General features: G+C 39.8%; 1 protein-coding gene across 5 annotated transcripts in view; it reads right to left on the bottom strand.

Moving 5' to 3' along the window:
* Nucleotides 1-7,120: 7,120 nt before the first annotated feature.
* Nucleotides 7,121-15,373, bottom strand: part of LOC119647516 (F-box/WD repeat-containing protein 7) — a 28,181-nt gene continuing 19,928 nt past the window's right edge. For 4 of the 5 annotated variants that reach the window (XM_038048479.1, XM_038048482.1, XM_038048483.1 and 1 more), the window contains 3 exons: nt 8,704-8,914; nt 8,479-8,650; nt 8,310-8,421 (listed from right to left, as the gene is read on the bottom strand). In XM_038048479.1, the coding sequence (XP_037904407.1) occupies nt 8,310-8,421; nt 8,479-8,650; nt 8,704-8,914 (495 nt within the window). Of the gene's footprint in view, nt 8,422-8,478; nt 8,651-8,703; nt 8,915-15,373 lie in introns of all 5 variants that reach the window. The other variant, XM_038048478.1, reaches the window with a different exon arrangement.

Here is a 15,373-nt window from a genome sequence, read left to right as displayed (position 1 = left end):
GTATACTAGAGTACACTGTAGCAGGCAATGTGATCAGCATTGCGCTCGCTTGAGATTATTACCTTGATTTGATTCAGGTACTCATTTACAGCTGAGTCGACTGGTATCCGACGTCAAATCACGACACAAATCCTACTGCCACCAGTGAAATTTGAACCGCGACCTTCCGTAGAGCACAAGGCTATCTGCTCTAACCGATCAGCTATCCGGACACATTTTGTTGTAGGGTAAATTAAAAACAGTGAAAAGCAGAGAGCTGAACATCGTGATCCGTTCTGCGGTTGGATCTAATACACGGACACGGAATTTCACAACACACCGTATATAACATTGTTAGAAAAGAAAAAATATATGGGACGGTGGAAACTTTCCGAAGCGGGTAATCTTGGGGTTAGATTAAGAAAGATTAGTACTAAGAAAACTTTTTTTGGATACCCCACATTGCTATATTCGGCGAACAAAATTGTGCATCCATCTTTTAGCGGTGTGGGGACTCCCTTTAAGTTCAACGTGTAGCAATGTAAACCACCGCGTGTGCTTCCACCTTTACAACAAATTTCCGTGAATAGATATAACCTCAAAAAGAAAAAACAAGTCGGGAAACCCGGAAGCTAGGCGCTTCAGGTATGAAAGGTTTCGTTTGCTTCTTGTGTGAGTATATTTGAGTGTAGAACTATCCCATTTGTACGTAGCCCGTTAAGAATATGCGTTTAGCATACCAAGTTTAGTACTTCGTATGGTAAATTTACACGGTAGGCAACTTTGAGCAACTGTAACTTTGTTATTAATAGTATGATTCTGATCAAACTTGGAGATAATATGCTTCATATTATATTTTATACTAATACCAACTTTTATAACTCTGGCATAAACTTAAGGGGGGTTTTACTCAATTATCCCAAAAATACGGTAATATACTATGATTAACTTAATTTGAACAGTACCGTATAGAGGCAGCTTCATGATTTTTTTCAGATTTTTCGGTTGGGTAGTTTCTGAGAATGGCTCCGTTAAAGAAATCATCACTTTGCACCCCTCCCACTCCCCGCCTTTTTAACAAATCTCAAAACTAGGACCAGCTTCGAAAAGTACTAATCGAGACCTTTCATTTGATACCCCACATGACTATATTTGGTGAAAAAAAATTGTACCCCCCCTTTTTGCATGTATGGGGACCCCCCCTAAATCTCAACGTAGGAGGATATTACTCACTGCATGTTTGGGGGTCCACAGTTCCCACCTTCTCACCAAATTTAGTTTCTGAGAAAAGTGCCTGTGACAGACAGACAGACAGACATTGAACCGATTTTTGTTTTACAAACAAAACCTTAAAAGGACAGACAGGCAGGCAAATAGTAAACCGATTTTAGAAACGTTTTGTTTACAATATTAGATTTTGTTTACAAACCTTAATAAACGAGGGTTATTGTTTGTAAAGGCTCATATTTCCAAGTTTAGAATTCGTTCATATTCCGCGGATATCATGAAATGCAGACTACATCAAAAATTTCGAAAGCTAATGGCTGTATAGCAAATACAAAATCATGATGGCGTTTCGATTATATTTTGTGGTTCATTTCGTACTTCTTGGTTCCTTCCACTGACGACGATTCAGAATCATTACACCAAGTACTAAACGATCACGCGTTCTCATTAGGTGACAAATTGCTAAATAAAGATGATTGTATCTTTAACAGGTTAATGCATCATCCCACCAAGGTATGATCTTAATGTTATTGAGCATGTTTAATAATAATTGTTGAGGCGACAATTTAGGTGGATCAAGGCCTTTAGCGTGTTTGAGTACTTGATTCAAGTCCATGACAGTACAGTATACAGCGGAAGGTAATGCCGTCAGCGCCCGCCCGTGATTATTACTCAGATTTGACTCAGGTACTCACTCATTTACAGGTGAGTCGACTAGTACCCGGTATCCCATCGCGATACAAACCCCTCTATCACCAATGAGATTTGAACTGAAGCCTTCCGCTACGACAGCCTAGCTCTTTAAACACTGAGCTATTCGAACACTTGAGCATGTTTGGTTTGAAGACATAAAGCCGACGTGTAGCTGATACGATGAGAAACAAGGATAAAATTGAATAAACTGGAATATCTGGGACTCAGTTCCCTACAAAATTTAGTAAAATCCAAAAAAAACGGTTAGAAGCTGGAATTGATCCAAAAAGGGGGACAATACGGGATACTAATTGGTTGGTTAATATACTAACTAATTCGGTTTTTGACCAGAATCTCTACGAATCAGTTCTTTGCCTTTTACATGAATTTATACCAACATATTTTTTCAGAAATGGCTGATGTTGAAATAATTTTGCAACTCGATAAAACTGCTAGAGCACGCAAACACAGAACTTATTAGTTTTACTATTATTCAAGAATCGTACCTAGCATAAGTTGGGAAACAAGAAGCTAGACGCTTCAGGTATAATAGGTTTTGTTTCTTTATGAGAGGAACTTTAAGTGCCTGACAGTTACGCATGTACAAACGGAATAAATCAATTGCGCACTATATACTTATTTATGCAAAACACTAGATTTGCAAAATACGCTTCACACTAGGAGTTAAGAAGTGAGAAGTTCACCTAAAACAGATACAAACAAGTCGAGATACTGGAAGCTTGGCGCTTCGGGTATAACGGTCTTATCTTCAACTTATGTGAAGAACTCAATGTACGTCTTTCCATTTGAAAGTAGCTAAAAATGAAAAATATTCCTTTATATATTGCCAAACTCCACGATATACATATCACACTCTTGAGATGAAAGTGTCCTAGCTAAAAAATGTGTTTTTTAGTAAACTCTTGTGTTACCAACCAGGTACCCGAGTACCCATCGAAGTATATTTTGTTAAATTACTTTCGTTCTTGGAAAAGTGTCGGATCTACACGATTGGGCAAATTTTCTACTAAATTATGGATTGAATAATTTTCTTTCAGTTTCTTAACTGAAAAAATTTTGAATACAAAATTCACGTCATTCATGTAGTATATCATAAAGCACAAGTGCTTACAGACAAACAAATGTAAATAGATGTTAGATAAATAAATTATAATAGAATATATTCATTTTTAGTATTTATGTGAATACAATGATTATGACAATAACTATATTTCATAATACCATCGTTACGAAAAAGTGTTGAATTTTCGACTGTTTATGTGCAAAAAAACGAGATAATTGCATTGTAGTAAATAGCTTCATTCAAAATAATTTCAATTTATTGATTGCATTCTAAACATTTGGTTATTTTTGACGTGTGGGCAAAGGGTAGTATATGTCCCAGGGTGAAACGTGGATTGGTACCCACGATGGAGCATAAAACCTGGGAAATACCTGCTGAACCAACACTAACAGCTCTACTACCAAACTCTATCTCCACCTCCACGTGATGACCGCTGGGAGCTCTTTCTTAACGAAAAGCTGCAGACGGAGAAGGATGAAGGCGAGTATACCGCGCCTAAAAATGGGACAAATTGTACCAACTGGTCCTCCAGGTTGGGGGTTGGGTAGGGCTGACAACCCTACACATCGAAATTTATTACGTAGCCACAAGAGGAGCCTCGGACTGGACGGATTACACAACGACGAACCCGGCAACGACAACGGAATAACGATTTACGACGACGGGCGATCCCTGTACAGAGATGAAGCTGATGAGTAGCTAGCCCATACCCTGTCCCAATATAGGGCTGATGTAACAGCGTTAGAGGAGATGCGTTGGACAGGGACCGGTTTTCTGGAGAAGAGCCGCTACACCATATATTTTAGTGGCCATCCAGTAAACCATATGCTCGGAGTAGGTTTCTTAGTTAACCAAAAAATGAAACCTGCTGTTATCGGCTTTGAAAACAAGCGAACGGCTATGCACGCTGCGCTTGCGAGGTAAGTTTAGAAATATAAGCCTCATTAACGTTCACACCCCTACAGAGTCGGAGAAGGATACCTTCTACGAGGCAGTAGAAGGAACCCTCGAAGCCTGTCCCAGATATGATATCAAACTCATACTTGGGGATTTTAACAGCCAAGTAGGGAAGGAACTCGTATTCAGGCGATACGCTGGCTCCCACAGCTTACACGAAAAAATAAATGATAACGGACTGCGGATTATTCAATTAGCAGGGTCACACGAAATGGTTGTTGGAAGTACCTGGTTTGCGCGGAAAGCGGTCCACAAACATATATGGGCCTCTCCAGACGGGACCACCTTCGACCAAATTGACCACGTGTTGATCGAACGCCGCCACCTCTCAGCCTTGATGAAGGTCAGATCATATAGGGGGGTGAATATAGGCTCGGATCACTATCTCGTTGGCATGGTGTTCCGACCTCGAATAACAACACCACCCAGAATCCCCTCTAACAATCAGGTTAGAGTTAACACTGAAGCCATCCACAACACAGCCCTCCGCGACACCTATAAGAGGGAAATGGATGCCGCAATAATCGCAGTCAACAGAGGACTTGGAGATGAAGCATCAACATATGATCTTCACAACCACCTGAAGAAGAATGTTAGCATGGATACGGCCACAAATGTATTTGGCCCCAGCCGCAAAAGGAGCCGGAACGGCAGGTTTGACGATGAATGTAAGCTGGCAACGGAACGGAAGAATGCCGCATACCGAGTAATGTTGCATTCTCAAAGAACGCGGGCACGCGCAGAGACTTATTACGAACTCCGCCGCTCACACTCAAGACCATTCGACATCAACAACGGTCTACGACAAGGGGATGCGCTATCATGCGTCCTCTTTAACCTGGCCCTGGAGAAAATGATCCGTGATCCTGAGGTAAATGCAAAAGGTAGGATCCCCTTTAAGTCCACCCAACTTCTGGCCTATGCTGACGATATCGACATCATGGGAAGAACCACCCGAGACGTACAAACTGCCTCCATTCAGATCGAGCAGGCGGCACGAGATCTTGGGCTGCACAGCAATGAAGGCAAGACAAAATATATGGTGGCAACGTCAGCACCAAAAACCAACCAACCAACAACATCACCATAGGGTAAAATCTCTTACTGTACAAGACAATGATTTTGCCAGTCCTCATGTGTTCCTCGGAGACTTTTGTTCTTAGCAAGAAGAATTGCGAACTCTTGGCCGCGTTTGAGAGAAGAATCCTCCGAAGAATTTTTGGCCCCCTACATGAGGATGGACAATTCCGTAGCTTACATAACGACGAAATCTATGAGCGATACCATGACCGTCAGGTTGTGGATAAAATCGGGCTCAATGAGTTACGGTGGACGGGTCACTTAATCCGTATGGATGAGGATGATCCAGCCCGCAAGGGCAATTTCTGTGGTATAAAAAGAAGACGAGGATATTAACATAGTATGCTGGTCCCAAGCCCAGGTAAAGGAGGAGGGTTCGAGGCAACGTACTCTGTACTATCCCCAATAAAACAAAAATAAAATGCTGAGATCAGGGAAAGAGATAAATAGAGTATAGTTAGAGTTATTCTACTAGGCTAAATTCTACCTGAGCTCTCTTGGAGACAGGCCCCGCGACGGGTCGACCAAGAAAATGCATACAATGTCGTTACAAATATGATGATCGGATTGCAAGCCGACCTCGCTTGTGAATGGGACAAAGGCTGAAGAAAAAGAAGACTAGGCAGACCCTGCCTAAAATGAAGCGATGGCGTAGGCCAGGACGCCACACAGCTTTTAGGGATATCGAATTGGTGGAGCTCGGCGCAAAACCGGGATGTCTGGAGTTCCTTATTAAGGCAGGCCTAGACCGGATACCGGTTGTTGCGCCGTTGATTATGGGTAAATAGCTTCATTCAAAATAATTTGAATTTGATTGCCTTCTAAACATTTGGTTATTTTTGACATGTGTTCATCACAAACGGGCTTTTTACTCTTATCGCCACACTTCATTGTCTTTCTTCGTTTGGATAGGTTGCTTACTGCAAATGAGGCATAATCCTACTACAATCCTTCTGTTAATGTTATCTAGCAGTTGATTGGCAGTACTAACCTTCACTATAATTGGTTCGCCGTTTACTTTCCATTGCCAAATTCTTTTATTGATTTCGCATAATCAGTTAACTTGGCTTGATTTTCTGTTATCAGCTAACTCTTCTGCGAGTGGTCGTATCAAAGGTCTTCGTTGTTCTTTTTACAAAATCCCTCTGAGGTGTAATATAAATTGTTGTCGCTAGATAACACGACATTTCGGTTGGTTCAAAATAATATTTACGAAAAATTTTCCAAAAAGAAAAAAAAATTATTTCAAAGAAACATTAAAAATGTAAAAAACTTAACATTTACGTTATGAGCTGGTTGAAATATGTGGAAAAGTGCACGGTTTTCATTCCAAGAAGGAGAAGCAAACATAATTGAAAATTCAGTTTTTTAGCAGGAAACGGGTTTTTGACGATTCTGAAAAACTAGCCTTTGAATTACGCCACTTCGCCACGACATCAAATTTGATCATACATAACTTTGTTAATAGTTGTGGGATTTACTTAAAACTCAGAATGACGTCCTATCTTATCACTTATACTGATGTTAAATGTTGTACTTTTAGGATGCATTTAAGCGGAGTTTCCGGGAAAACTTCTAAATGTGGTAATATTATATACCTTTATGCAGATATCGGAATGGGATGTATTTTGATTCCTAGATTTCAGATAGATGCAGCCTTGTTTTTTCAGTTGGATAGGTTCTGAAAACCTGTTTCACTTTCTAGGAGGTCATATTTCGAGCTCTCACTCCCCTATGTTCCGCGGGTTTTCGGTCAATTCCAAAAAGTTGGTAATATACTGTTATAAAATTTATTTGAGCAGTACATTGTATCATCACACCATTCAACATCACCTTGATGTTTGAATCAAATCGTATCTTGCACATCTCAATGAGTTTATCGAGTCATTGAGTTTGTACTGCATGCAATGCTGATGTTTGTCGCCCCGACCCTTCTGACCCGCCACTTCCGTAATGAGTCGTATCATTCAATGTATTTACTGACTAGCACATTTGAATCGAATCACTCATGAGCTACACATCACAATTTATCCCTATTTACGAAAAAATTGGTATAAGGGTTAACTTTACTTAATTGCCTAAACAGTAACAAATCCCATACTCTTTCAATGGACGATAAGCCGTTTATTCAATTATAATTTCTTGATTACTTATTTTTACGAATATCAGTCTATAGGCAATAATTGTAATTGTACATATTATTCACACGTGAGTGTAACAAATTTTTATTAGGTACAACAAAGGTGCGGTTTTATGAAAACGACCGAGTTATCAAATGTCTTTACTTTATAGAATGGCAATTGTGTGGCCTAAAATATCTTATTTCGAATGTTAAACTCGCATACTGATAGAAGGTTGACTAAAATAACTAAATTAACAATAAACCAATAAAAGTTATTGCGCATGAACAAAATTCAATTCATCCTTCCCGCTGGAAATTTTGATGGTTTGTTATAAAGTATGAATTATCTTTGAAAAACAGCTTAAAAAGCGAACAATTTTAACAATCCTGCAAATTGTATTGGAAAAATCAATAACAACAATTACAACAAATCGGTTAACAATACAAATAAGTTATAGTTGGGGAATTAGAAACTGTGCAAATGAATAAATATAAACTGCTACAATTCACGTTTACATTAAGGAAACAAATATGTTCTTAGTGGTATTTTTATTTCACACATTTCCTCCTAATTGAAAGATAGATGAATGTAAAACCAATGCGATGTGAAATTGCAATCAATGCAATCAAAATCGTCAAAAGTTCATCTTCAAAAATGCTTGGATTCATTTGAAACCGATTCACAATCATTCTCACATTATGAGAGTCTGGCTTAAGATTGTGGACAGTCTGAATACTGAATTCAAAAGTAGTAACGATAAACGAATAAGTTAGGGTCACTTTTTCGAAGGATGGATACAAATGATATCACCTCTTGCCATCCATATTAGATTTTTAAAATATGTTGTTCATCAATTTTCATAATTTCTTCACTATAAAACTTTTATGATTTTCAACTCCATACCATTCTTAATAGTTGAAATAGTTTAGTGCATACTTGTGAAATAATAAAACTTCACTTAGGTACTATATTGCTTAATTGAATAACTGACTGATGATATTTGTATAAATAGATTTACATATAAGCTACAGCGAGTGGTTTGGTTCTTTTAAGCGCGTTGAATATATTCACTTTCCCTAAACTTGAATTGATCAGCTCCACAGAGCAATGGTGTAAACTAAAATGCAAACCATCGAATAACTAAATGTGATATACAGTTCATCAACTCAAGAACATTTGGCACATGCACCATCAACGTCGAAATCTAATACCATCAACTTAGTTTCTTCCGTACCATTTCGAGAGCCCACAGCGCATATCAACTTTGTATCGCTGGCCCTAAAAATATCAAATAAATATAATTATAAATGCAAATGTATGGCTTATATTAACTACCTTATTCTCCAAACAACGCCTCCAGATCCCCCTGAATCTAATGAAACCAGATTTCTTATAAATTCCCCAGTTTTGACGTCCCACAGTTTTACTGTACCGTCATCAGAACTTGTTATGACAAAGCTTGAATTAAATTGTAGACATGTTACCGCTGATTGATGTTTATTCGAACCTAAATTCATTGTTTTATAAAATAATTCTTTGCGATGCAATTGTATATATTACCTGACAAAGTTTGAAGGCATTGTCCAGTGGTTATATCCCAAACTTTGACAGTAGAATCAGCATTACCGGAAACTAAAATGTTTTGTCTTAACTCCATACCAGAAGTAAGACTTTGGTGGCCCATAAGCGTATGTTTACAACTACCAGTTTCTGCATCCCACACCCTTATCGATGTATCGAGCGATCCAGAAACAATGTGTATTCCGTCAAACTGGAATTGTTAAGAAAGTTACGTTATTTAAACAATATTTAAAAATGTCCAATTATTAAAAATTATGAGAAGTCAGGTCCCAAGCCCGACTGTCTGAAGGGAGAATAGGTAACATCAATGTGAATGCTTCTATGTTGTATATGTAGTTGAGTGAGAGAAGAAAAGTCATGTAAAATTTATTCAAGGAGACTTTTCACAACCAGCATTTTTCTTGCCATTTTTTTTTAATCCCTAATTCGATAGAATACATTCTCAAAAACCATCCCTCAAAGTTTTGATTCGAACCTCCCAATAATTTTTTTAAGGCAAGTCAGGAAATTTCATACAAGTCACTACTAACAAGAAGACACAGAACAGCTCATTTTTTTCACAGAATATAGTGATGCGGGGTATCAAAGTGGCAACCGGAGAAAAAAATCAGAGCGATGCACCTATGGAAAATCATTCTAGCAGTACGATCGACGTACGATTTTTCATCAGTATGGGTGATAATATAAGACAAGATTCCGAAAAGTTTGAATACAATCCAACTATTACTAATAAAGTTATAGGAGGTTGAAGTAGTGTATTCCACGTGAATTCATTGTACTTCGACATGTGTGAAATCATCATCATATAAACTGAACTCACATCACACGCCATCTATAGAATGGCGGCCGCACGAATTTTGACCAGCAGCTCACTCCGTTCCGCTTGTTAGTAGATGGCGAGCTCAGGACCACTCATCAGCTGAAGTCAATTTAGATGCAAACCTGAAACTTTGGAACAAGAATTCATAAAAAGTGAAGCGATGACAGCTTTACGGTTTCTTACGAGGGGTCCGTGGACCAGGAAAGAGGGAGTAAGTTGCTCCCCATTTGGTCCGGTCCAGCATTAAGTTGATGGACGGACTTGGGACCCCATCATTCTCAAAACGAAGAATTCATATTTTTGCCGAGTTTTGAATTAAGCAAAATTCGGTTTCGATCACGCTCCTCAGGTTGGAGGCACGTCTGATGAGATCGCCCCCAGTCTGCGATTGAAACCGACCAGACAGAATATTTTTGCGTGTAATGTTCCATTCTGATAAATGTATATCTACGTTGGTACCAGCGTTATTCAGTTTTTGCACTTATATATGTATGCTTTGGGGTGCATGCAATAAAATGGAAATATTCAGATGCATGCTATCTGTTTAGATAGGTATGTGCGTATATACATATGCACAGATACGGTAATAGACATTGTTCGTTTAGGATGAGCATAATATGTTTTTTATATGTACATATATCTGAAAGTTTGCAATATTTTGAATTTGTAACTATCTGTGAAAAGAAAAACGTACATAGAAAATTCCTCACACACAAAAACTTTATACGCCATTTAAGATGAATAATGTTTTAAATTCCGAATGGTCGCAAACACCTTATGAAACTTTAAATCAGTTTATCTCGAAAATACGTTCTTCAAAATTTCTCATGTTCCTCAGGAACTGCTGGATCGATTTTAATAGGTACTTTATCAAATTAATTGCAACACTCGTCATTATGGCCTGAACTAAAATCCCTTTTTAAAAAAATAAGGCTGCTTAAATTTTATTTTTCAACCGATCCAGTTAGTTCTAGTTCAGGCCATAACTACATGTATTCTAAATAAAACTGCGTTTACAATTTTTTTCGGGTTTTATGGTTTGGTCAAAAACGAAGGACAAATTGAATCAAGTCTCAAAAAACGGGCAATTTCAACGTCAAATACAACCCTTTGGATAACAACAACCGGATACATTTTCTATTTTGATCTCATTATTTATCTTCAAAATAAAGGAAACCCCAAATCATTATGTCATTATTTTAAAGACACTACTAATTGCGTTCTAAGTATTAAAAAGGCCCCTAAGGAGCTTTGTATATGGAATCAAGGGTCAATTTCTACGATTTATATGTAAAAAAAATTAATATTTTTAATTTCTGCTTTTTAAGGTTTGGTGTGAAACAAAACCTTATTAAGATCGACTCAATGTCTGCCTGTCTGCCACACCCGATTTATTCGAAAACTGGCTAATACGATTGTCATGAAATTTGATAAGGTGTATCGCTGGGAGCTCTTTCTTAACGAAAAGCTGCAGACGGAGGATGAAGCCGTATATTCCGCGCCTAACAACGGGACAAATTGTACCAACTGGTCCTCCAGGTTGGGGACTGGGTAGGGCTGACAACCCCACACGGAAAACCAAAGTTACAAAGCCACAACGGGAGCCTCGGAGTGGACGGATAACACAACGACAACGTAATAACGATTTGCGCATTTACTCATGGAACGTGCGCTCCCAATATAGGGCTGATGTAACAGCGCTGCAGGAGAAGAGTCGTTATACCATATATTATGGCGGCCATCCAGTAAACCATGTGCTCGGAGTAGGTTTCTTAGTCAGCCAAAATATGAAATTTGCTGTTATCAGCTGTGAAAACATAAGCGAACGGCTATGCACTCTGCGCTTCCGAGGCAAATTTAGAAATATAAGCCTCATTAACGTTCACGCCCCAACAGAGGAGACTGCAGAGTCGGAGAAGGATACCTTCTACCCTCGAAGCCTGTCCCAGATATGAAATCAAAATCATACTTGGGGATTTTGACAGCCAACTAGGGACGAAGCCTATACTCAGGCAATACGTCGGCTCCCATAGCTTACATAGGGATACTAACGATAACGGACTGTGGATTATTCAATTAACAGTGTTACACGAAATGGTTGTTGGAAGTCCACACACATACGTGGGTCTCTCCAGACGGGATCACTTTCAACCAAATTGACCACGTGTTGATCGAACGCCGTCACCTCTCAGCCTTGATGAACGTCAGAACATATAGAAGGGTTAATATAGACTCGGATCACTATCTCGTTGGCATGGTGCTCCGAGCTCGAATAACACCACCCAATCCCCTCTAACAATCAGGTGAAAGTTAACACTCAAGCCATTCACAACACAGCCCTCCGCAATACCTATAGGGGGAAATGGATGCCGCAATAACCGCTGTCTACAGAGATAATGGAGATGAAGCATCAAGAAATGATCTTCACAATCACCTGAAGAACGTTATCATAAATACGGCCACAAACATACTTGGCCTCAGCCGCAAAAAGAGTCGGAACGGCTGGTTTGACGATGAATGTAAGCATACCGAGTAATGTTGCATTCTCAAAGGACGCGGATACGTGCAGAGACTTATCACGAACTCCGGCGAGCGGAGAAGCGGCTTCACAGACGGAAAAAGGAAGCCTGGGAGAACCAACAGGTCTGTGAACTCGAAAAGTACAGGGAGGAACCTCATCAGGCGCGCAAGTTTTACCAACAATATTCATCCTGCCTAGACAAAGAGGGAAATCTGATTTCCCACAGAATGGGCATATTAGAGCGATGGGTTGAGTACTTTGATGAACTACTTAACAACCAGAACATTGGTGAGTTGGAGGTCCCGCCAACTGAAGACGACGGACAAATGCTGCCACCACCAAATATAGAAGAAACAGTCCGCGCAATTCATCGGCTTAAAAATCATAAGTCGCCAGGTTCCGATGGAAATACAGCCGAATTGGTTAGATATGGAGGCGACCAATTACACCAAGTGGTTCATCAACTTGTGCTCAAGGTGTGGGAAAAAGCGAAAAGCGAAACAATGCCTAACGACTGACAAAGAGGCACTACCTGTCCCATACACAAAAAGGGAGATATCACGCAGTGCAGCAATTATAGACGTATCACATTACTGAGTAAGCTTTTGTTTTACACAAAACCTTAAAAACGGAAGCAAAATGTTACAAGTTCCGTCCGATCCGATTACTTGTTCCATACCATGAAGCCTTTTGAATATATTCTTCAAAACCGTATTTGCGAAATCGGTTAAATAACCGTGAATAAAGCCGGGTTTGTCAAGAACTGCGGAATTACTGATGCAATCCGCGTTGCGCAGTTGCCCATGGGAAAATATCGTGAGAAGGGTCGCCCTCTTTACATTGCATTTCTGGATCTTGAGAAAACTGGTATGCCCTACGACAACAGCTAATGCCAGAAAGAACTCATAAGCTGGATTACATTACTCCACCACGATTCGAAAAGTAAAGTTCGAAGTGTAGCGAGTGTATCAAAACCGCTTCGTGTCAGATCGAAGAACGGATTCTGGCAACTCTTTGATACAAAGGAAAATCGAATATTCCTCGCGTATCCTCGCTCAAACTTCTGAGTTTGATACCTTTCCAAATATCAAAACTAAGACCGCATATAGAAGGAAGATGATTAAGCTAGAATGAGCTGACTCCGCCCCGTGATGTAATACCTTAGAGTGGTGCCGCGGGGTAGAGGGAGGGGTTGGTTTCAGTGGGTAAAAATCCACCTCCGAAAAAAAAGACAGACAGACCAGGAAGAGTGGAGGAAACAGAAGCTTGTGCGAACCCCGAAATAAACGTTTGTATGATCCTTCGTTGTATAGACCTATATGCCTGCTAAACGGCATGGGCAACCTTGCCGAACGGATCATCTTCAATAGGTTTGTACCAATCACAGAAAAGGAGGGTGGTCTCTCAGACAGGCAGTTCGGATTCCGAAAGGCGAGATCAACTGTTAATGCCACCCACACGGACGGAAATTGCAGAAAACGCAATGAAGACCAATAAATCTTGCGCGGTAGTTACTCTCGGCGTGAAGAATGTCTTTAATACGGCAAAATGGAGCAAAATAATTGTGGCTTTAGCCAAACTGGACGATTAACCTATACAACAATCTGCTGGGTTTCATAAGAATGACGGATGAGATGATTCACTTAAACGACGCTGGACACACAGGATTATTCCAGATGTTCCTAAATATATCAAATGAAGGCACGGTGAGGTTAGTTACTACCTAATCCAATTCTTAAGCGGACACGGAGGGTATCGTGCATACCATTGTCGCCTCGGGTGTGACGACTCTCCGTATTGCCCGACATGCGTGATGATTCCGGAGGATGCGAAGCATGTCGTTTTTAACTGGTTCGCCGCACACAGAGCGGAGGCGGAAATTGAGGCCGAGGTACGGTTAACACCCGAGAATATCGTGGACCGCATGCTAGCCTCTGAAATATCTTGGAGGGCGATGGAAAAATTAATAAAGACGATCCACAATCTACTGAGGGAGGAGCTTCGGAGGAAAGTTACAAACAAGAACAACTCGTCGACCACCAACTATGTTATGCAACTGTGAAGAGGAGAACACCCAGTACATAACATCAGCGTGTAGGATGTTGAGCAGTATCGAGTACATCAATCGTCATAACTCCGTCTGCAAGATTCTCTATCAAAAGTTTGCGTTAAGTATAACTTAATGGCAACCTACCATACTTACTATAAGTATACTTCGCCAGTGCCAGACAACAAAATTTTCGCGCTGCGAGTGTGAAAGAAAATTCAAGTTCAAAGGGTATCATGTAGCCGGAGAATAAAGTTGTGCTTCATGTGAAATTCTTATTATTGCACCAGCAGAAGTTCTATTCAAAGAATATGGTGGAAAGGAAAGTTAAAGTTTTGAGAGAAAAGGTATATTCCTTGTAGATTTGTGTGTTAATAGTAGAGTTTAAAAAAACGTCGAAAATAAACATATACACATATATTAAACGATTTTTTTTAATGAAAGTAAATAAATGAAGATGTCTATAAATGTCAAATTAGAAGAATTTTCACTTTTTTTTTATTTTCGGTCTTTAGTATTTCGTATGACCACCTTTCGCCCTAATCACTTCTAGAACTCATGCGGGCATCGATTGGTATGAATTTTCAATAAAATCGTCTGAAATTTCATTAAGCCATATCTTTTCAAAAGTTTTTTCTAGATTTGCTTTGTTCCTTATCGATCTTTGTTGCAGTCGCCGCTTTATGAACGCCCATAAGTCCTCTATGGAATTCAGATCTGAACTGTTTTCTGGCCATGGCAGCGACTGTATACCAAACTCCTCTCTCCAAGATGTTACCTGTGAATAAGAACCGTATTGAGGATAAAACAGATTAAACATTTCGTTTATTGACAGGTACGAGCTCTATGAAGCGTTCTGAATCATTACTTCATCAAAAGCCTCATGCAGTGCTTCTAATGTCTGAACAATGCGATCTTCGATAACCTTTCTGCATTGACAGCACCGCTTAGAAACGAAAAACTACCAATTCTTTTGGATGTTATACATCCCCACATCATTCCTGAAGGAGAATGGCTTGCAGTTCGTACAACACACTGGGGGTTAAATGTCTCTCTTTTTCTTCTTCGCAGGCAAACTGGACTTCGTTCATCCACACAATTGTGCGGGTACAAATCCAACACCTGAGAGAAGCACGCGCAAGAAGAGCGCAGAGAAATGGAGAGGCTGTACCCTGAAGACAGAATGGAGCTGTGAAGGAAGCAACGAAGCGGACGACTGGAGATTTGGAAACATAGAGACCTACGGAATGCAAGCTCGCCC

This window comes from Hermetia illucens, chromosome 2 (assembly GCF_905115235.1).
Source record: "Hermetia illucens chromosome 2, iHerIll2.2.curated.20191125, whole genome shotgun sequence".
Classification (NCBI taxonomy): domain Eukaryota; kingdom Metazoa; phylum Arthropoda; class Insecta; order Diptera; family Stratiomyidae; genus Hermetia; species Hermetia illucens.
The sequence above is the reverse complement of the archived record's forward strand: the minus strand, read 5'-3'. Positions and strand labels throughout refer to the sequence as shown.